Here is a 23,578-nt window from a genome sequence, read left to right as displayed (position 1 = left end):
ATGAATTTATGCAGTTGCAGTTTTTGGAGTTTTACTGGAGAAATTATTGTGATTCTTTGAAAGTTAAAAAAAAGAAAAAGGTGTTTAAGGTGAATATTAACAGAAGTTACCTTGTAATAACTGGTTTTAGAACCTAAGGTTAAAATATGGTATGATTTACAGCTACTAGGAAAACACTCCAATTAACGTTATCTGCAGAAGAGATTTCTGGTTTAAAAAATAATTAGTGAAGAGAACTTTACTGTACAAGACAAAGTTAAGTTAAAGTATATATTACCCATTTGCTTGTTTTTTCCACAATTCTAATAAGGTAATTTCAATGTGAGTCCTTTTGTTATATAAAACACATATAACTGCATATATACCAATTTGGATTTTAGTTTAAGAATTGGGCTTAATGTTTCTGAAAAGTGCTACAAAAGCTGAATGGCAACTTGCCAAATCCAGTGTTGTTGTGGTTTTTCTCTAGAAATACTGCACTTTAAAATCCCAACCAATTTAAACAAGGCAAATTCCTATTATGAATAAGTATTTTTAGTACCATTTGCACTTATTGCAAGTTATTCTCAAAGCTAGATGACATAGAATTGTGATGGATTTGTTATGTTTTTATAATCTTTATAGTGAATCCATGTTACTGTTATATTGTGTTTAAAAGGTACATATCAAACCTTTAGTTGCCTCTTTGAAGTAACAGAATAAGATTAAGTTATGTTTTTATTTAATATAGATTAAGTGTTAATAGAATTAAGAAAAGTCAAGTTTTATTATGTTTAGGCTTGAATGTTTTTAAGTTAAGTTTTCTAACTTAGATATTCTTTTAAGGTTAAGTTTGTTACTTCCTTTTGTCATAAATCATTATTGTTAGGTTTAAATATTGTTTAATTTAAATTGTTTTATGTTTTATTGGAGACACTTGTCTAAACTGCAAAGTACAGTTATTTTCCTAGAGAGATGAAGACAGCTACAACTGAAACAGCTGTGACAGAACACTGATGAACACCTGCTTGTGGATAGAAGGGAATGCAGTCTGTGACACCCTTGACTTCATCAGGAGTTCTATTGGTTGTTGCAATCTCTGCAGCTTTTGTTTGTTATAGCTTTCTTATTTTTCAGTGTTTCCAGAATTTTAAGAAGATGTACCATTGCTGAGGCACAGCTGCCATGGGAGAGGCTTCAGATTAAACCAACTGCTGCATGGTTTAATTGGTCTGGTACCTGAGGCTTCTGATAATTTGATTTGTACAAATGCATTTTAACAATTTGCTGTGCTGTAAGCATCTCCTAGCTGCTGCTATTGAGAACCTTGTTTTAGAAATGAGTTAAGAGGCATCTTTCAAGTTTAAAGCCAGGCCCTGGCCAAGCCTTAACTTTACCTGGACAGATCTGTTTGCCAGCAGATCCAGATGTTTTCTGTCCCAAATCAGTATTTGAGTCACTTTTTGACTCAGCAATTTGACCCTATTAATATGACAGCTGGATCAATTTTGAAGTGGGCTTGGAGAATCATTTCCGGAGGTGGTGATCCAATCCTTCACTGATGATTTTTTGTTTCTGTTGGTTTGCTAACTATGGGATGCTGGTGCAGTGTTTTAGTAATTAATAGTAGTTTTATATTACATATCTTATTAATAATGTTTATGATTTAATTCATTTTTTAACTGCTATAGGTTCTTAATCCTTGTATATATGGGTTTGTGTTGATGTTGATGTTTATAACAGAAGTACATCTCATTTTTATTTTTTTTTAAGAAAACGGGGAAAATTGATATCCTAAAAGCATTTTGATTAGTGTAATTCATTAACTTCAAGGAGAGAAGTGTCTGTGTTTTGTTGGCAGGTTCAAAAAGGTCACCTGTTCATCTGACCAGACTGTCTGCCTCTGAACACACGAGATCCAGTGAACAGAGAAGTCACCACACAGCCTTGGTACTCCAGACATGGATCAGAAGTGGAGCTGTCAGGACACAGTTGTGTCTGAGCACTACACAGACAGTTGCCAACAGAAATTTTATGTTGTTATTATGATGTTGTGTCTCTACCAATTTTTCAGTTATCCTTTGTTTTAAGATTTAGAAGGATGTGAAGAACAACCTGAACATCAAAGCCCTCAGTCACCGATCAGCTGCCAGCTGACATCAAGGGAGCAGTGAACGTTCCAAGACTGAATCGTGTTAAATCATAGTCTGTTTGTGAAGGAAATTCTGTAGAAGATCTAAGAAAAGTGTAGAGACTCCATCTAACTGTATATAAAGCAAATTGTAGTTGTGTGTTTACCCTTTCAGCAAATTGCTTTCACGCTTAGACTACATATATACCAGAGCATGTGTGTTAAAAGTAGTTAGATAATAGTTTAAGAGTTTAGCCTGTGTAGTAATTGTTATGTTAGTATAAAGTATAAGCATTTCCCCCTTCAAGAGGTAGTGTAAGCATCTTTGAAAGTTCATTTAACGTTAAAATTTAGCTGTGAGTTTGCAAGTATGGTGTCATTTACATGGAACAAACTGCTTATGGTAATTGTGTTGTGTATAGTCCTGACCAACTGTCTGCTAACTAACATCCAAAAGTGACAGAACATATGGGTCACTCTGGTACACTGAACTGGCCAAAGGTCAATGTGTTTGAGCCTAGCCACACCTGGAGATCCTTTTCACACTTGTCTCATAGGAGTCCCTGAATGGGATCCTCAAGCAGCATTTAAAGGTTTAATTAGTAATGAGACTCGACTGAATCAATTTGCAATGTTGCAAGAGTGCAATTGCACTGTTGGCTTCACATTAAGACAACTTGAAGCCTGCAGGCAAGCAAAAATTACCAAAGTTCTCAATGTTACCATGCAGCCCTCAGAAGAATTAGATTTGTTAGGTTCCACCAATACCTCAGGTGGATGGATAATGTTTGAACCCCCAACAAAAAGTCATTCCAACAAAGTAATGCAGCACTGGGCTGCAGACAACCCTATAGCTGATCTCGTTACTCACACTGAGAGTAAAGCCTTTATTAGTGGTGCAATCTCACAGGACAATTACCAAAGTGATTACCTAGTTCCATATTCCTAATCTGTGGAGATAGAGCATGGAATTAGATTCCTGCTAATCCACATAGAAAACCCTGTTATTTTGGGAAACTTACTTTGTTTCCATCCAAGCTTACATCAATTGTAGAATGTAGCTGATAAAATAAAAAACATCAGTCAAAGTGAAGCCTGAATGAATTAAAGCTTAGCAACTCTAAAAAGGCTCGCTTGTTAGACTAATAAAAGATTGAATTTAATATCCACAATGTTAAGTGAACTTTCAGCCGATGTGAGTAGTGTAAGTCATGCAGTATTACAAAATCGAGCTGCAATTGACTTTTTGTTCTTAGCACAAGGACATGGTTGTGAGGAGTTTGAAGGCATGTGCTGTCTGAATCTTACTGATCATTCAGTTTCCATCCATGGGCAACTGCAACAGCTACAGGATGGGTTACATGCCCTGAAAGAAGATAGTGACCCCATTGGAAGTTGGTTCTCCAGCTGGGGCATCACCGGATGGTTGAGGTCTCTTGTGCTAGAAGGGGGACAGACTTTACTTATAATGTTAATGGGGATGAAAGTCTAAGTTGTGTGTTATCTTGTCTTCATAAGAGTATAGAATGAGTCACATCCAAAGCCTGGTTTGTGCAAAAAGTGAAAGGGGGAATTGTTACTATATTTTATATATTAATAAAGGCCTGTCTGCACAAACCAGTCTTTGAAATAAGTCATGATATTAAAGGCTAAAGTCCTTGAAACCCTCCTGCAGAAGAGAGAGTAAAGCAAAACAAAATCCTTGTGTGTAGGAGAAAAAATGCAAACCTGTGTGTGTTAGCCAATAGTAACTTGCTCTGCCCGCAGGCCCTGTAGAACCCTATAAAAGGTGTGCTAAAGATAGAAATAAACGGCGTTCACGTTTACTTCTGTGAAGAGCGGTGAGTTGCTGGCGGTCCTCCAATGAAGTTCTACAAATGAAACATAACAAATGTCATTGGGGTGCAGAGGCATTGGTGAAATTGATGAAACAAAAATTAATCTCGGTACGGATGCTAACAATGGCAAAATCAGTAATGTCAAAATGTGAAATCTGCTTAAAAAACAACTCAGTGACTAGACACAGGCATAGCTAGGGAAGATTAGGATAGGAACAGAATCAGGGTGACACTTGGCAAGAAGCCTCTAGTAGAGTGAAATTTGGGTGGGCCCTAGAGTCTTTGCTTGGTCCTATAGCAAACTATCAGAAGAGAGAAATGTACAAACTTACAGGTCGGGTAGATAAATTAGCAAGAGTGACCAGAGAAAGATTTAAAGAACTAAATGTACAATTACAATTTACTACTCCTGAAAGAGCATGGAGTGTGTGAGTTTTTTAAAGGGATGGATTGATCATTGCTGCATCCACACCCCAAATGTGACTGCACATGTAGAATATGACATCAATCAATTGCAACAAATAGAGCACGGAGCACAGGAAGAGCAAAAGGATTTGTCTCCAAGTTGGTTAGGCAAAATCTTCAAAGGGTTAGGGTGGAATGTGAGTTCATGGATTAAATCTATCATTGAGAGTGTGATCATCTTACTAACTGTATTCTTAGCAATTTGGTTAATTTACAGCATCTTCAAGGGAGAAATACGGAAAAAAATGTCCTGGAACCAAAAAATAATAAAGGCACTGATGTGAGATCCACACCCACCATCTTCTGGTTCTCCAGTTCGTGACAACATCCAGGACAACGCTTACATCAATCAAGGATTCAAAGAACATCAAGTATAAACTCAGAAACAAAGGACTGTATCAAGTGAAAACATTTCCACTTCTAGTGAAGTAAAAATGCTTTCAAAGGGGGGAATAATAGTAAAAGGTCTTAAAATCTTAGAAAATTCAGGGACTTAGAAATAAAGTTAGGTTTGGCAAGCCTGGGAAAAGTAGGCTCTGGGAAATGTTAGGCCTTGTCCTTGCTAAAGATCAGGTGAAACTGCACCTGTGTTAGCAGTATATAATAAATGATACAATTGTTAGATATGATTAGATATTATTATTGTTTAAAGAACATGAGGAACAATGTTAGGGGTCTGAGGGGGATCATGAGAAATCCATGCTTGGGTAACATCAATGTATACAATAGAACGATGTAAGTTTAATAATTAATATGTAAGTTAATTAAGGATAGAGGATAAAAACATGTTCAACTCAAAACCAAGTCGGGTCAGATTTGGGTATGTGTACCCCTGACACCCAGATGTCTTAATAAAGCACCTGCATATAATCATTTGTGATTGTCTGTGCTCCTGAACGCTAACAATTTCATCAGATTTTACTGGAATTTTGTGAGAAATTTGTGGAATTTTGTGGGATATATTGTAAAATTTTGTGAGATATTGAGGAGATTTAGGGAATTTTGTGGGAAATTTTCTGGAATTTTGAGGATTTTTCTAGAATTTTGTGGGATTCTGAGAAGACTTGAAGAGTTTTTTGGTATTTTTCTGGAATTTTGTGGAACACTGTGGAGATTTTGTGGATGTTTCTGGAATTTGGTAGGGTTTTGTGAAGATTTAGGGAATTTTGTGGGATTTTTCTGGAATTTGGTGGGATTTTTCTTGAATTTTGTGGGGCTTTTCAAGAATTTTGTGATTTTTTTTCTGGAATTCTGTGTAATAGGAGGAGATTCTGTGGGATGTTTCTGGAGATTGGTATGGTTTTGATAAGATTGAGAGGTTTTTTTATTTTTCTGCAATTTTATGGGATTTTTCTGGAATTTTGTAGAAATTTATGAAGATACTTTGGGATGTTTCTGGAAATGTGTAGGGTTTTGAGAAGTTTTAGGAAATTTTGTGGGTGTTTTCTGCCATTTTGTGGGATTTTAAGGAGACTTGAAGGATTTTGTGGGAGGTTTATAGAATTATTGGGATTTTTATGGAATGTTGTGGGGTTTTTGTGGAATTTTGTGGGATTTTGAGGAGACGAGGAATTTTGAGGGATTTTTCTTAGGCTTTGTGGAAATTGGAGCAGATTTTTTTGGATGTTTCTGGAATTCGGTAGGGTTTTGAGACGTTTCAGGGATTTTTGTGGGATTTTTCTGGAATTTCATGTGATCTTTCTGAGCTTTTGTGGGATTTTGATAAAATTTAAATACTTTCGTGGGATTTTTTTTGAATGTTGTGAAATTTTGTGGGATTTTGAGGAGTCTTGAAGAATTTTGGGGGGATTTTTCTGGAATATTGTGGGATTGTTCCTTAAATTTTGTGTGATGCTTCTGGAATTTCATGGGGGTTTTATGGAAGTTTGAAGGATATTGTGGAGACATGAAGAATTTTCAGGCATCTTTCTTAGATTTTGTGGGAATTTGTGGAAATTTTTTGGGATGTTTCTGGAATTCGGTGGGATTTTGAGAAGATTGATGGAATTCTTCGGGGGTTTTTTTTGGAATTTTGTAGGATTTTTTGGAGTTATTCTGGAATTATGAGGAGATTTTGTGGGATGATTCTGGAATTATTGAGGTTTTTGTGAAATTTTGAAAGATTTTGGGAAGATTTCAAGAATTTTGTGGGCTTTTTCTTAGATTTTGTGGAAATTTGTGGAGATTTTGTGGGATGTTACAAAAATTTGATTGGGTTTTGAGAAGATTTAAGGACTTATTCTATTTTTTTCTGCAATTTTGAGGGATTTATATGCTATTTTTGGGGATTTTTTTAATTTTGTGGGATTTTTCTGGAATGTTGTGGGATAATGAAGAGACTTGAAGAATTTTGAGGGATATTTCTGGAATTTTGTTGAAAGTGGAAGAGATCTGTGTGGATGTTTCTGGAATTTTGAGGAAATATTTTGGAATGTTGTGGAAATTGGAAGAGATTTTTTTTGTTGTTTCTGGGATTTGGTGACATTTTGAAGAATTTTGTGGCACTTTTGTGGAATTTTTGTAGAATTTTGTGGGATTTTGAGAAGACTTGAACAATTTTGTGGGATTTTTCTTCAAATGTGTGGAAATTTGTGGAGATTTTGTGGGATATTTCCAGAATTTGGAGGGGGTATTGTAGAATTTTGAGGGATATTGAGGAAGCATGTAGAATTCCGCGGGATTTTTCTTAGATGTTGTGGAACTTTGTGGAGATTTTGTGGGATGTTTCTAAAATTTGGTAGGGTTATGAGAAGATTTAAGGATTTTTTTTGGTTTTTGCTGCAATTTTGTAGGATTTTTCTGGAATTTTGTGATATATTGAGGAAACTTGATGAATTTTGAGGGATATTTCTAATATTTTCTGGAAATTAGTGGAGATTTTGTGCGATGTTTCTGGAATTTGGTGAAGGGAGAAAATTTAGGTAATTTTGTGGTATTTTTTTCAAATGTTGTCAAATATCTCTTAAATTTTGTGGAATTTTCTCAAATTTTGAGGGATTTTTGTAGAATTTAGTGGAAATTGTGGAGATTTTGTGGGATGTTTCTGGAATTCAGTAAAGTTTTGAGAAGATTTAGGGAATTTTGTGGTATTTTTTTCTTTAATGTTGTGTGATTTTTTTAAAAATTTTGTGGGATATTGAAGAGATTTTTGTGGAAGTTTCTTGAATTTTGTGAGATTTTTTTCGAATTTTGAAACATTTCGAAGACTCATGAAAATTTTTTAGGCATTTTTCTTAGATTGTGTGGAAATTTGTGGAGAATTTTGTGGGATATATCTGGAATTTCGTGAGCCTGTGAGAAGATTTAAGGAATTTCTTGCTTTTTTTCTAGAATTTTGTGGGATGTTTCTAGAATTTTTGGGACTTTTTTTGGAATGTTTTGGGGTTTTGTGGATCATTGTGGGATATTGAGGGGACTTGAAGAATTTTGAGGGATTGTTCTAAGGTTTTGTGGAAATTTGTAAAGATTATGTGGGATGATTCTGGAATGTTGTAAGGTTCTGAGAAGATTTAGGAAATTTTGTGGGTGTTTTCTGCCATTTTTTGGGATTTTTCTGGAATTTTGAGGGATGTTTCTGGAATTTTGTGGGTTTTTTTGTAATTTGGATGATTTTGGAGAGACTTGAAGAATTTTGAGTACATTTTTCTTAGATTTTATGGAAATTAGTGGAGATTTTGTGGGGATAATTCGACAATTTGGTAGGGTTTTCTGAAGTTTTATGGAATTTTGTGGGATTTTGAGGAGCCTTGATGAATTGTGTGGGATTTTTCTTAGATTGCATGGAAATTTGTGGAGATTTTTGTGGGATATTTCTGGAATGTGGTAAGCTTATGAGAAGATTTTGGGAATTTTGTGGGGTTTTTTCAGGAATTTTGTGTGATGTTTATGGAATTTTTTTTGATTTTGAGGAGACTAGAAGAATTTTGTGGGGTTTTTCTTAGACTGCGTGGAAATTTGTGGAGATTTTATGGGATATTTCTGGAATTTGTTGGGCTTATAAGAAGATCTGGGGAATTTTGTGGATTTTTTTCAGGAATTTTGTGAGGTATTTCTGGATTTCGGTGGGATTTCTTTGGAATGTTATGGAATGGTGAGGAATTTTGTGGGATTCTGAAGAGAGTTGAAGAATTTTGAGGGCCTTTTTCTTAGATTGCGTGGAAATTAGTGGAGATTTTGTAGGGTGTTTCTGGAATTTGGTGGGGTTTTCAGAAGTTTAAGGGAATTTTCTGGAATTTTCTTGTAAAGTTGTGGTAATTTTCTGGAATTTTGTGGGATTTTGAGGAGACCTGAAGAATTTAGTGGGATTTTTCTTAGGTTTTGTGGAAGTTTGTGAAGATTATGTGGGATATTTCTGGAATTTGGTAGGGTTTTGAGAAGATTTAGGGAATTTTGTGGGTTTTTTCTGGAATTTTGTGGAATGTTTCTGGAATTTTGTGGGATTTTGAGGAGACTTGAAGAATTTTGAGGGATTTTTCTTAGATTGTGTGGAAACTTGTGGAGATTTTTGTGGGATATTCCTGGAGTTTTGTAAGCTTATGAGAAGATTTTGGGAATTTCGTGGGGTTTTTTTGGAATGTTGTGGTGATTTTCTGGAATTTTGTGGGATTTTGAGGAGCCTTGATGAATTGTGTGGGATTTTTCTTCGATTTTGTGGAAATTTGTGGAGATTTTTGTGGGATATTTCTGGAATTTGGTAGGCTTATGAGAAGATTTTGGGAATTTTGTGGATTTTTTTCTGGAATTTTTGAGGTGTTTCTGGAATTTGGTGGGATTTCTTTGGAATGTTGTGGAATTGTCTGAAATTTTGTGGGATTCTGAGGAGACTTGAAGAACTTTCAGTACATTTTTCTTAGATTGTGTGGAAATTAGTGGAGATTTTGTGGGATGTTTCTGGAATTTGGTAGGGTTATGAGAAGATTTTTGGAATTTGGTGGGATTTTTTTGGAATGTTGTGGTAATTTTCTTGAATTTTGTGGGATTTTGAGGAGCCTTGAAGAATTGTGGGGGATTTTTCTTAGATTTTGTGGAAATTTGTGGAGATTTTTGTGGAGATTTTCTGGAATTTGGTGGGGTTTTGAGAAGATTTAGGGATTTTTGTTGTATTTTTTTGGAATGTTGTGGCCGTTTTCTTGGATTTTGTGGGATTTTGAGGAGCCTTGAAGAATTGTGTGGGATTTTTGTTAGAATGTGTGGAAACTTGAGACGATTTTGTGGGATGTTTCTGGAATTTGGTAAGCTTATGAGAAGATATTGGGGGTTTTGTGGATTTTTTCTGGAATTTTGTGAGATGTTTCTGGAATTTGGTGGGATTTCTTTGGAATGTTGTGGAATTGTCTGAAATTTTGTGGGATTCTGAGGAGACTTGAAGAACTTTCAGTACATTTTTCTTAGATTGTGTGGAAATTAGTGGAGATTTAGTGGGATGTTTCTGGAATTTGGTAGGGTTATGAGAAGATTTTTGGAATTTGGTGGGATTGTTTTGGAATGTTGTGGTAATTTTCTGGAATTTTGTGGGATTTTGAGGAGCCTTGAAGAATTGTGTGGGATTTTCCTTAGATTGTGCGGAAATAAGTGGAGATTTTTGTGGTGATTTTCTGGAATTTTGTGGGGGTTTCAGAAGATTTAGGGAATTTTGTTGGATTTTTTTGGAATGTTGTGGCAGTTTTCTTGGATTTTGTGGGACTTTGAGGAGCCTTGAAGAATTGTGTGGGATTTTTCTTAGATTGTGTGGAAATTTGTGGCGATTTTGTGGGATATTTCTGGAATTTGGTGGGCTTATGAGAAGATCTGGGTAATTTTGCTTATTTTTTCTGGACTTTTGTGAGATGTTTCTGGAATTTGGGATTTCTTTGGAATGTTGACGAATTGTCTGGAATTTTGTAGGATTCTGAGGAGACTTGAAGAATTTTGAGGGCCTTTTTCTTAGATTGCGTGGAAATTAGTGGAGATTTTGTAGGGTGTTTCTGGAATTTGGTGGGTTTATGAGAAGATTTTGGGGACTTCGTGGGGGGTTTTTTTGTAAGTTTGTGAGGTGTTTCTGGAATTTTGTGGGATTTTGAGGAGCCTTGAAGAATTTTGTGGGATTTTTCTTTGTGCGGAAATTTGTGGGGATTTTTGTGTGATATTTCTGGAATTTGGTAGGCTTATGAGAAGATTTAGGGAATTTTGTGGATTTTTTTCTGGAATTTTGAGAGGTGTTTCTGGAATTTGGTGGGATTTTTTTGGAATGTTGTGGTAATTTTTTGGAATCTTGTGGGATTTTGAGGAGACCTGAAGAATTGTGTGGGATTTTTCTTAGGTTTTGTGGATATTTTTGAAGATTATGTGGGATATTTCTGGAATTTGGCAGGGTTTTGAGAAGATTTAGGGAATTTTGTTGGATTTTTTTGGAATGTTGTGGCAGTTTTCTTGGATTTTGTGGGATTTTGAGGAGCCTTGAGGAATTGTGTGGGATTTTTCTTAGATTGTGTGGAAATTAGTGGAGATTTTGTGGGATGTTTCTGGAATTTGGTGGGCTTACGAGAAGATTTTGGGAAATTCGTGCGGGTTTTTTCTGGAATTTTGTGGAATGTTTCTGGAATTTTGTGGGATTTTGAGGAGCCTTGAAGAATTTTGTGGGGATTTTTCTTAGATTGCGTGGAAACTTGTGGAGATTTTTGTGGGATATTCCTGGAGTTTTGTAAGCTTATGAGAAGATTTTGGGAATTTTGTGGGTTTTTTTCTGGAATTTTGTTCAATGTTTCTGGAATTTTGTGGGATTTTGAGGAGCCTTGAAGAATTGTGTGGGATTTTTCGTAGAATGTGTGGAAACTTGTGTAGATTTTGTGGGAGATTTTCTGGAATTTGGTAGGCTTATGAGAAGATCTGGGTAATTTTGCTTATTTTTTCTGGAATTTTGTGAGCTGTTTCTGGAATTTGGTGGGATTTCTTTGGAATGTTTTGGAATTGTCTGGAATTTTGTGGTATTTTGAGGAGACTTGAAGGAATTTGTGGGATGTTTCTGAAATTTTTAGGATTTTTTTGAATGTTGTGGAGTTTCTGTGGAATTTTGTGGGATATTGAGGAGACTTGAAGAACTTTGAGGGATCTTTCTTAGGTTTAGTGGAAATTTGTAAAGATTGTGTGGGATGTATCTGGAATTTGGTGGGCTTATGAGAAGATTTTGGGGACTTCGTGGGGGGTTTTTTTGTAAGTTTGTGAGGTGTTTCTGGAATTTGGTGGGATTGTTTTGGAATGTTGTGGTAATTTTCTGGAATTTGGTGGGATTTTGAGGAGCCTTGAAGAATTGTGTGGGATTTTTCTTAGATTGTGTGGAAATTTGTGGAGATTTTGTGGGATGTTTCTGGAATTTGGTGGGGTTTTCAGAAGATTTAGGGAATTTTGTGGATTTTTGTCTGGAATTTTTGAGATGTTTCTGGAATTTGGTGGGATTTCTTTGGAATGTTGTGGAATTGTCTGGAATTTTGTGGGATTTTGAGGAGACCTGAGAGATTTTGTGGGTTGTTTCTAGAATTGTTAGGATTTTTTTTGAATGTTGTGGGTTTTTTGAGGTATTTTGTAGGATATTGAGGAGCCTTGAAGAATTTTGAGGGATTTTTCTAAGGTTTTGTGGAAATTTGTAAAGATTATGTGGGATGATTCTGGAATGTCGTAAGGTTTTGAGAAGATTTAGGAACTTTTGTGGGTGTTTTCTGCCATTTTTTGGGATTTTTCTGGAATTTTGAGGGATGTTTCTGGAATTTTGTGATGTTTTTGTGTAATTTGGGTGATTTTGAGGAGTCTTGAAGAATTTTGATGGCCTTTTTCTTAGATTTTGTGGAAATTAGTGGAAATTTTGTAGGGTGTTTTTGGAATTTGGTGGGTGTCCTGGGGTGACTTTATGATACTGGTATCCCCAGTCGTCCGGTTTATGTTATATATTAAGTCCTGCACCTTTAAGACTGTCTTTGTGAGCAAGAGACGGGAAAGAAGAAGCGCGCAGTGTGTTAAGGAAAACATCACTCCCACGCACCCCGCTCCTGGACTGTGTTGTCTGCAGCACGGACAGACAGCGGGACAGAGCTTCTCTCTGACTTTTAGTTAGTTTTAGCTAGCTGAGGCAGAGGAGTTCCCTGGACCTTTGTTTTTCAATTTTCTTGGATCTGTGCAAGCCTGCTCTGGACTGAACACCCAGCCAAACCCCGGGAGCTCACGCCTGTGGCCCACCGGGGCCTGGGCCTCGGCACTTTCCAGCGCCGGAGGGACTGATAAGAACCTGAACGAGCCGAGCTGCACCACATGAAAAAAGACTTTTCTTCCTAGACTTACCATCCCATCGAACAGCAAGAGGTTTTATTATTTAATATTACTCAATTTCTGTTAAATAAACAGCTTTTTCCACTTCTCTCCACGGAATTTTTTTTTTTTTTTTTTCCCTTTTCCCAGACCCGTTGGTGGGGAGGGGCATTTCCCTGTGGAGATCCCCATTTGGAGTTTTCCTTCCTGATTTGCACTAAACTAGGACAGTGGGCTTATGAGAAGATTAAGGTAATTTCATGGTTTTTTTCTGGAATTTTGTGGACTATTTCTGGAATTTTGTGTTATTTTGAGGAGACTTGAAGAATTTTGAGGGGTTTTTCTTAGATTGTGTGGAAATTTGTGGAGATTTTGTGGGATATTTCTGGAATTTGGTGGGCTTATGAGAAGATTCAGGAACTTTTCTGGAATTTTGAGGGAATGTATCTGGAATTTGGTGGGATTTCTTTGGAATGTTGTGGAATTGTATGGAATTTTGTGGGATTTTGAGGAGACTTGAAGGATTTTGTGGGTTGTTTCTAGAAGTGTTAGGATTTTTTTGGAATGTTTTGTGGTTTCTGTGGAATTTTGTGGGATATTGAGGAGACTTGAAGAATTTTTAAGGATCTTTCTTAGGTTTAGTGGAAATTTGTAAAGATTATGAGGGATGTTTCTAGAATTTGGTAGGGTTTTGAGAAGATTTAGGAACTTTTGTGGGTGTTTTCTGCCATTTTTTGGATTTTTTCTGGAATTTGGTGGGATGTTACTGGAATTTTGTGGGTTCTTTTGTAATTTGGGTGATTTTGGAGAGACTTGAAGAATTTTGAGTATATTTTTCTTAGATTGTGTGGAAATTAGTGGAGATTTTGTGGGGTGTTTCTGGAATTTGGTAGGGTTATGAAAAGATTTTTGGAATTTGGGGGGATTTTTTTGGAATTTTGTGGTAATTTTCTGGAATTTCGTGGGATTTTAAGCAGCCTTGATGAATTGTTTGGGATATTTCTTAGATTGCATGGAAATTTGTGGAGATTTTTGTGGGATATTTCTGGAATGTGGTAAGCTTATGAGAAGATTTTGGGAATTTTGTGGGGTTTTTCAGGAATTTTGTGTAATGTTTATGGAATTTTGTGGGATTTTGAGTAGACTTGAAGAATTCTGAAAGGTTTTTCTTAGATTGCGTGGAAATTTGTGGAGATTTTATGGGATATTTCTGGAATTTGGTGGGCTTATAAGAAGATCTGGGGAATTTTGTGGATTTTTTTCAGGAATTTTGTGAGGTATTTCTGGATTTCGGTGGGATTTCTTTGGAATGTTATGGAATGGTCTGGAATTTTGTGGGATTTTGAGGAGACTTGAAGGATTTTGTTGGTTGTTTCTAGAATTTTTTGGATTTTTTTGGAATGTTTGGGGTTTCTGTGGAATTTTCTGGAATATTGAGGAGCCTTGAAGAATTTTGAGGGATTTTTCTTAGGTTTAGTGGGAATTTGTAAAGATTATGAGGGATGTTTCTAGAATTTGGTAGGGTTTTGAGAAGATTTAGGGAATTTTGTGGGATTTTTTTGGAATGTTGTGGCAGTTTTCTTGGATTTTGTGTGATTTTGAGGAGCCTTGAAGAATTGTGTGGGATTTTTGTTAGAATGTGTGGAAACTTGTGGAGATTTTGTGGGATATTTCTGGAATTTGGTAGGCTTATGAGAAGATCTGGGTAATTTTGCTTTTTTTTTCTGGAATTTTGTGAGATGTTTCTGGAATTTGGTAGGATTTCTTTGGAATGTTTTGGAATTGTCTGGAATTTTGTGGGATATTGAGGAGACTTGAAGAACTTTGAGGGATCTTTCTTAGGTTTAGTGGAAATTTGTAAAGATTGTGTGGGATGTATCTGGATGTTGGTGGGCTTATGAGAAGATTTTGGGGACTTCGTGGGGTTTTTTTTTTTTGTAAGTTTGTGAGGTGTTTCTGGAATTTGGTGGGATTGTTTTGGAATGTTGTGGTAATTTTCTGGAATTTGGTGGGATTTTGAGGAGCCTTGAAGAATTGTGTGGGATTTTTCTTAGATTGTGTGGAAATTTGTGGAGATTTTGTGGGATGTTTCAGGAATTTGGTAGGCTTATGAGAAGATTTAGGGAATTTTGTGGATTTTTGTCTGGAATTTTGTGGGATGTTTCTGGAATTTGGTGGGATTTCTTTGGAATGTTGTGGAATTGTCTGGAATTTTGTGGGATTTTGAGGAGACCTGAGAGATTTTGTGGGTTGTTTCTAGAATTGTTAGGATTTTTTTTGAATGTTGTGGGGTTTTTGAGGAATTTTGTAGGATATTGAGGTGCCTTGAAGAATTTTGAGGGATTTTTCTAAGGTTTTGTGGAAATTTGTAAAGATTATGTGGGATGATTCTGGAATGTCGTAAGGTTTTGAGAAGATTTAGGAACTTTTGTGGGTGTTTTCTGCAATTTTTGGGGATTTTTCTGGAATTTTGAGGGATGTTTCTGGAATTTTGTGATGTTTTTGTGTAATTTGGGTGATTTTGAGGAGTCTTGATTAAGGTAATTTCATGTTTTTTTTCTGGAATTTTGTGGACTATTTCTGGAATTTTGTGTTATTTTGAGGAGACTTGAAGAATTTTGAGGGGTTTTTCTTAGATTGTGTGGAAACTTGTGGAGATTTTGTGGGATATTTCTGGAATTTGGTGGGCTTATGAGAAGATTCAGGAACTTTTCTGGAATTTTGAGGGAATGTATCTGGAATTTGGTGGGATTTTTTTGGAATGCTGTGGAATTGTATGGAATTTTGTGGGATTTTGAGGAGCCTATAAGAATTGTGTGGGATTTTTCTTTGTGTGGAAATTTGTGGAGATTTTTGTGGGATATTTCTTGAATTTGTTGGGCTTACGAGAAGATTTTGGGGATTTTGTGGATTTTTTACTGGAATTTTGTGAGGTTTTTCTGGAATTTTGTGAGATTTTGAGGAGTCTTGAAGAGTTTTGAGAGGTTTTTCTTAGATTGTGCAGAACATTGTGGAGATTATGTGGGATATTTCTGGAATTTGGTAGAGTTTTTAGAAGATTTAGGAAATTTTGTGGGTGTTTTCTGCCATTTTTTGTCATTTTTTCTAGAATTTGGAGGGATGTTTCTGAAATTTTGTGATGTTTTTGTGTAATTTGGGTGATTGTCCTGGTTTAGGTTAAATTTGGGAGAAAACCTCCAGTGGGTTCCCCCCGGGAAGCAAACCCACGTGGCCTCTTTCTCCCACCCCCCATCCAGTTCGGGAAGAGATTTCTCTGAGAGAAGTGGAAAAAACCTGTTTATTTCCCAGGCACAGCACTACCCAGCACAAAAATGAACGATATCAAATTACAAAACCTCTCGCCCTTCAGCAGAGATGAGGAACTTCAGAGGGTCTCTTTCCTGGGGGTGTTGGCTCTGTTATCAGTCCCTCTGGCGCTGGAAAATGCCGCTGCCCAGGCTGGGCTCCCGGTAGTCCAGGGGTGCTCCCGGTGCTCCCCCGAGTCCCCAGTCCAGAGCAGGTTCGATTCGTTTCAGGAAAAGGGAAAGAAAACAGTCCAGGAAGACCTCTCTGCTCCGGCTAGCTGGAAAGCCAAGGCGATCTGTGTCTTGTTGTCTGTCTGTGCTGTAGTCAAAACTCCCGATGCGGGGGGAGCAAGTGCAGTCTGATAACAGACTTGGTGCTTCTTTTCCACTCACTTTTACTCTCAGATGGAATTTTAAGAATACAGAACCTGTGTCTGGGTTAGGTGGAAGAATGGGGATACAATTTAACATCATAATCAACCCAGGACACACGCCCACTGTGCTTTCCAGCTGCTTTGCTCCAGCTCCTCCCAAATCACCACGAATTCCACTGAACTGAAACAAATCCAAATCCTCGTGGGTCGGGACAAGGGCAGGGAGAGGTCACTCAGGGATCACCATCAGGGCCACAACAGCCCGACATGGGGAAATGAACTGAATTTAGGACTGAGCAAATCAGACCAGGCGAATGAGGATTAAAATCAATCTTGAGAAACACCTCCTCCCGCTCCTGAACTTTTCTGTCCGGGCCGCTGCTCGCGGGGCACAGAGAGGGGCCCGGCCGTGTCCCTCCAGACCTCCCTGGGAATCACCCCAGAGCCCTCAGGCTTCCTTGTGCCCATCCCCGGGGTCCCTTGTCCCTCCCAATGGCTCCCGTGGCTCTCCCAGTCCATCCCAGCCTCTCCCAGTCCATCCCATTCAATCCCAGTGACCCCGCCTGTCCATCTCGCCCCTCCGTGGATCTGCCGCCCCTCAGCCAATCAGAGCGCGTCTCTGTGATGACTCATCAGTTGCCGGGCAGATCCACAGAGCCGAGAGCCCCGCGCTGGACTCGGCCGCCCAGTGCCGCGCACTTCATTCCCAGTCCCTCCCAGTGCCACCACAGTCCCGCCCAGTGCCACCACAGTCCCACCCAGTACCACCACAGTCCCTCCCAGTGCCACCACAGTCCCGCCCAGTGCCACCACAGTCCCGCCCAGTGCCACCACAGTCCCGCCCACTCCTTTTTAGCCATTCCCAGTCTATTCCTAATTCATTCTCACTTCACTCCCAGACCTCCACGCCCTCTTCCAGTGTCCCAGTATCCACTCTCATCTCTTTCAGTGCCATCCCAGTCCCTGCCAGTCCATTCCCAGTCCCTCCCATTTCCACACCACTCCTCTCCACTCTCTCCCAGTGCCCATCCCAGCGTGTCCATCTCGCTGGTGCCCTCCAGCTCCCAGCCCGGTCCCGGCCGCCTGCTCTGCTCCCTGATGGATTTCTCCCCTGCCCACATCCAGCTGAGCTGCTCCCAAGGCCAGCAGCAGCTCTCGGGCCACGTGCTGGCCACTGCCGTGCTCCCCAGCGGGGACTGGAGCCAGCAGCTCCTGGTGCTGCTGGAAACTCCCCCGGCAATGCGGGCTCAGCTCCAGCTGCCAGGTGGAGCACGGCAGCCTGGAGCACCCCCTGAGCCGGCACTGGGGCACGGCCCGGCCCCCACAGCGCCGGGGGCAGGGGGGGAGGCACTGGGGGGGCCCAGAGGGGGACTGGGCTGTGCTGGGAGGAACTGGGAGGGAGTTTGAGACAGACTGGTTTAAACTGGAGAAGGGATTGAGGTGCTTAGGATGGCTGGGAAGGGGATTAAAGGATGTTGGGGAGGGTGGGATGGGGTTCTGGGGGTGCTGGTGGACACTGGGAGGGAGTTTGGGGGGGCTGGGTGTCACTGGGAGGGATTTGAGTGAGCCTGGAGGAGCTGGAAGGAGATTGGGGATTGGAAAGCAGGGATTGGGATGAGGTTGGTTGTGCTGGAAGAGACTGGGAGGAGTCTTGATGAGTCCTGGTGGGGCTGGGAAGGGACTGGGAGAGGGTCTGGGGGTCCAGGGGCAGTGGGGGGAAATTGGGAGGGGGCTGTGGGATCCTGAGAGGAACAGGAGGGGCTCTGCTGGGTCCTGGGGAGGCTGGGAAGAGACTGGCAGTGATTTACCAAAATAGCAATATTGATCCAGTATCAATATCAATCTGTTAATGGACAAAAAACCTCTCCAACAGTTTAAAGTTACAAAGTGGATGTTTAATCACAGCACTGGGCGAGGGCGGGAGTCACCCCTTAATACGCACTGCAAGCTGACAAAAGATTCCAGTGTCTATTTATTTACAAAAGTCTTGAATATCCAAAATACTAATACATATTAATACTAATACATATGCATAATGCTAACACTTCCCATTCCCCACTTTGGATTAAAATGCACTGTAATCAGTTTAAAATGTCATTACAACTGCGTGGTTGGCTCCCCAATTTGAGGAGGGGGTCGTTTTGGTGAGGAGGGGTCATCAGGAGATGAAGGAAAACCGCTCTTCCTCACTCTCACCTTTCTACCTTTACAATGGTTGACATTACAAATGACATTTGGTACAACTCCAGTTTCCTCCCTTGTGACTTTGAAATGGGTTTCCAGATGTAAGGTCTGTGATCTTCCTGAACCCGTTTATCAGTTTCTCTTTTCTCATTATAAGCACCTCTAAACAAACATACAGTGACAAGTAATTTTTTACCTAAGTCTGAGATTCATTATCTCAAATCCTGCTTCTCACTTCATCATTAACTCTAACTAGCTCCAGCAAGGCCTATCTCTAGCTGAGATCTCCAAATTTTCTAAAATACCTAATTTTTTAAAATTATTTAGTCCAAAGGAGGTTCCAGAGGGTCCTGGGCAGGCTGGGGGAGACTGAGAGGGTCCTTTGAGGTACCTGTGGGGTCTGTGGGAGGTTTTGGGGGTCCTGCCCTCTGCAGTTGCCCCAGGGATGCCATGAAATGCCACCTGCAGTAAGATGCTGACGGAGATTGGAGTCTCCATGTTGGGTTTCGTCTTCCTGGTTCTGGGGCTCAGCATCTACCTGAGCAAGAATGTGAGACGGGGTCCCTCCCCCAAAGCATGTGTGTTCCCTCAGGGCCCCCATGCCCGGTGTCACCCCCTTTTCTCTGCCAACAGAGCTCCTGAGGCAGCGACAAAAGGTTCTCTAGGATTGAAAGTCAACAAATCCAGTCTCCTCAAGGAATTCCCATTGTTGGTCTGTGTCCTGATGGATTTTCATTCCCCTGCTTTCATCCAGGTGCCCACAGGGAGCCAGGAAGATGTGGAACCTCCCAGCCACGTGTCTTCCCAACACGGATCACCAGGACCACGGATCACCAGGGCTCTGCCCAACGGGGGTCACTGGGGATCATCCAACGCCCATCCTCCCATGGGGGATGGAGCTGGAGCAGCGCACGAAGCTCTTCCCGCACTCGGGGCACTCGCAGGGCTTCCCTTACTGGTGCCTCCGTTGGTGTTGGGTCAAGTGAGAGCTCTGTGAGAAGCTCTTCCCACACTGGGGACACTCGTAGGGCCTCTCCCCACTGTGGATGCGCCGGTGGAGAGTGAGGGTGGAGTTGCGGTTGAAGCTCTTCCCGCAGTCGGGGCAGCGGAAGGGCCTCTCGTCTGTGTGAATCCGCTCATGTCTGATGACAGTGGAGCTGCGCTGAAACCTCTTCCCACACTCGGGACACTCATAGGGCCTCTCCCCAGTGTGGATGAGCTGGTGTTTTCTCAGGTCAGAGCTCCACCCAAAGCTTTTCCCACATTCCAAGCAGGTGTAGGGCCGTTCCCCAGTGTGGATCACCTGGTGTGCCCTCAGGTTGGACCTCTTGCTGAAGCACTTCCCACATTTTCCACACTCGTAGGGCTTTTCCCCAGTGTGGATCCTCTGGTGTTCCCTCAGGTAGGAGATGTAGCTGAAGCTCATCCCACATTCCCCACACTTGTAGGGCTTTTCCCCAGTGTGAATCACCTGGTCCTGGATCAGCTCGCACCTGTACCTGAAATCCTTCCCACATTCCAAGCAGTTGCAGGGCTTCTCCCCACCATGAGGCTTCTCCCCCAGCTCTGAGCTCTGGCTGGATCTCTGGCCATGTTCCTGGCATAGGCGGGATCTTTCCTCCTCGCAGCTCCCTGGGCTGCGTTTGCAGACCCTTCTCATGCGGCTTCTCCAGGGCTTTTCCACCTCCTCCATCCAGCCACGGCTTAGGAATGAAAAATCCTGGTTTGGGGGAAAAAACAAGAGGAGAGCACTTTGGGCTGGGGGTACCTCCTTGCCCAAGGTGCTCTCAGGAAGTCACTGGGCATCTTGTGTCTGAAAGAACCTCCAGGACACCAAGATTCAGCACCAACATCCTCCAAACATCAAAAGAGATCAAAAACTTCCAAAACACCAAAAAGCTGATATCCTCCCAAAATACAAAGATTCAGCCCCCACGAAAAAACAAAGCACCAACATTCAGCCCAATAAAGCTCAGAAACACCAAGATTCAGCCCCGGGAAAATCGTGCATCTCCCTGCCCGGGCACTCGCTGCATGGGGGGTGAGGGGGGCAATGAGGCCGGGCCGGAGCAGGGGGTGCCTGAGAGAGGCCCCGAGCCCGGCAGAAGCCCCTGCACAGCCATGCAAGTGGCTCCTGGCCGGACTCGGGGATCCCCCTGGCCATCCCCGCTGGAGCAGCCTGGTCCTGAGGGACTCTGGCCCCTGCGAGGGACCCCAGGCTGCAGCAGGACAAGGATTCCTGGCCCTCAGGGGGAGGCAGTGACATGACCTGACTGTGACCCCCATCCCTGTGCCTCTGGGCGGGGAGGGGGACGGAGAGGGGCACAAAGTTAAGCCCGGGAAGGAGGGACAGCTGGGGGGAAGATGCATTTCCGTAGGAATTACTTTGCTTCTCGTTTTCTTGTTCTGACATGTTGGATAATAAATTCAATTAATTTCCCCAAGTCAGGTGTGCTGTGCCCGTGACCAAGGATTGAACTGTCCCTACCCCCATCCCGACCCCCGAGCCTTTCCTTGAGTGTTCTGCTCCCCGCCCGGGACAGGAAGGAAAGTCACGGAGTTTTGGCCTCTTTCTGGCATCCCCTGCTCCATCCCGGACTCACCCCCAGCTCGCAGCGCCCTCAGCTCCCGGGCACCCCGAGCTCCCGGCGCTTCAGCGCAGCGGCGCTTCCTTGGCCTCCTGCCCGGGCCGGGCCCAGCGCCGGGGCCGCTCCTCAGCCCAGGGGGCCGAGAAATGGCGGAGCGCAGCCCAAGGCACGCGAGGCCGTGCCGTGTGCAGAGCCCGCCGCTGGCTGCGATTGGCTGCTTCTGCCGTCACTCGTGGCTCTGGCGCGCGCTGATTGGGCAGAGCGGGGACAAGCCCAACCCCGCTGGCGCCCCCAGGGCGGCCGTGGGGCAGGAGAGCCGCCATTGCCGGAGCGTCTGTGCGGGCCCGGCAGCGGCGGCAGCAGCGGCCGGAGCCCGGTGAGGCGGCGGCGGAGCTCGGAGGCGGCCCCGGCCATCGCAGGTGGGAGCCGCGCTCGGTTCTGCGGGGGCTCGGGGCTCGCTGCGGGCCCGGGAGGGGGCGGCAGGGGGCTGTGGCGGGTGGCTTGTGCCGTGGCCGGCCCGTGTTGGCCCTGGGCTGAGGGCGCTGCGGGAGCGGCTGCCCGCGGTCTCCTTGCCGCTGGGGCCTCGGCAGGAGGCGGTGGCGGAGCAGCGCTGGCTCGTCCCGCTTCGTGTCGGGAGGCCGGAGGTGGCTGCGCTGGGCCCGGGGCCGGGCGGGAAAATTCCCGGCGCCAGAGGTTTGTGTGGCCCAAGGAGCCAGAGGAGCGGTGTGCAAGTGACTTTATTGCTGCCCAAAGGGAGAGGCCATGGGGCATTTGCCGTGCGCTCTCTCCAGGTCTTGGAGGACGCGGCCTCGTTTTTGTCCTGATTTTCCCGGCCGCACGTCCCTGTCCCTTTGCCCAACACTGGCCGAGGTGCTTGGAAGGTTCAGCCTTCCCGATCCGCCTGCTGCATGTCCTTTTTGTATAACATCCGATATTCGTGGCTCTGTGAAGTGTTTGTTCTTCTGGAAGTTCAGAAATGTAGCGGGACTTGGTCTGAGCAGCAGTCCTTGTCAATTAGTAACATTTTCTGAAACTGATGGTTTCTCCCATTGCTTCCTTATGTACAAGTCCCTGTCCCCATCTCCAAGCAGATTCACTCATTGCCTCTGTTTTTTCTCCCTGGGTGTTCTTTGTTTTTGGGATTGCTCTCAGTGCCCTCATTCTCTGTCCTTTTGTAGCCGTTTGTGGCTCAGGAGGCCTGGCTGCCACCTGCATCCCCTTGCTCAGCTGCTGAATGAGCTGCACTCAGCAAGGTGTGGTGCATGGTAAAAAGATGAGAGTTGCTGTAGCACATGAGAGGAGAAACAGCATTTGTTTAACCCATGGTCTGTGAGAGAACCACAAACTGTGTCCCATTCCCATCCTTTCCACATTTGGACCAGTACAAGAGCTGGTTTTTTATTTCCTTTTTTATCTGTTCCTCCACTTTTCCTTTGTGATCTATTTGCCAAGAGCAGTTTGAGTCATTTACCTTTCCACAAACTCTGCCTCGATTTTCTGCTAAAAGGTAATCTGATCCATCCCATGGTGAAATGTTGTGTTCCTCATCTGAGTGGATTGGTCAGGAAGAAGGTTGGGAGCTGTCTGATTGAGTATGTCAGGAAAATTAATCCACAAACCCCAGAGGTTTATGTCTAAAAAGGATACAGGGGAGTCCTTTGACTTTATTTGAATAAAGGGAGAGGCCATGGGGCATTCCCCTGGGGTCTCTCAAATTTTTGGAAGACACAACCTTGTTTTCATCCCAATTTCCCGGCTCCGTGTCCCTCTCTTTCCCCACTGCCTGAGGTATTGGAGAGGTACAGACTTCCCGGAATGCCTGATACCTAAGATTCCCCTCTAATGTGTAACCCTCCCTCTTAATTTTTAACTCTTATGGAATTTATGGTTTTCTTGCATTATTTCTTTCATTTTTCAATATTTAATCTCATTTATCAGCAATCCTACAGTCTGTAAAGACAAATAGATATTTTCCATTCATCCATCAGTGGAAACTTTCTCATTGTTTCTTTTATCTCTCAGTGCTGGTTTCATGTATCAGCAGACCCACAGCTTGTTTATAAAGACAAATCTGTCATTCCTCTCAGGTATTTCACTGACAGTTTGTAATCTAATTATGGCATTGAAATGATGAATGGGTTCTCTGGCTCCTGATATGAATTCCTTGGGGTTCCCAGGGGCTGGTCCATGGTGCTGCAGTGAGAAATGTGAGTGAAAATAGGAGAAGAAGGTGACAGGAGAAAAGGGCAGGAAAGATGATGGGAAAATTCTAAGAAACATGAGTGCAAAAGGGTGAGAAACATGAGGGGAGAGAAGGGAGAGAATGTGAGGGGAAGAGCATGAGAAACTTAACTATTAAAAACAGTAGAACAGTCAGGAAATGTGAGGGAAACATTGTGGAAACCTGAGGAAAAAAAAAAAAAAAAAAGAGAAACCTGAG

General features: G+C 42.3%; 1 protein-coding gene across 1 annotated transcript; it reads right to left on the bottom strand.

The window, feature by feature from the left end:
- Positions 1-18,239: 18,239 nt before the first annotated feature.
- LOC147645737 (uncharacterized) lies at positions 18,240-21,698 on the bottom strand. The gene is made up of 2 exons (XM_086874253.1): positions 21,154-21,698; positions 18,240-20,270 (listed from the first exon to the last, which is right to left on the bottom strand). The coding sequence occupies exon 2, from the start codon at positions 20,241-20,243 to the stop codon at positions 19,503-19,505; it is 741 nt and encodes a 246-aa protein (XP_086730379.1). The 5' UTR covers positions 20,244-20,270; positions 21,154-21,698; the 3' UTR covers positions 18,240-19,502.
- Between the last annotated feature and the right edge of the window lie 1,880 nt (positions 21,699-23,578).

Source organism: Cyanistes caeruleus, unplaced genomic scaffold (genome assembly GCF_971803275.1).
Source record: "Cyanistes caeruleus unplaced genomic scaffold, bCyaCae1.hap1.1 HAP1_SCAFFOLD_177, whole genome shotgun sequence".
NCBI classification, from domain to species: Eukaryota; Metazoa; Chordata; class Aves; order Passeriformes; family Paridae; genus Cyanistes; species Cyanistes caeruleus.
This window is presented reverse-complemented; position numbering and strand designations above follow the sequence as displayed.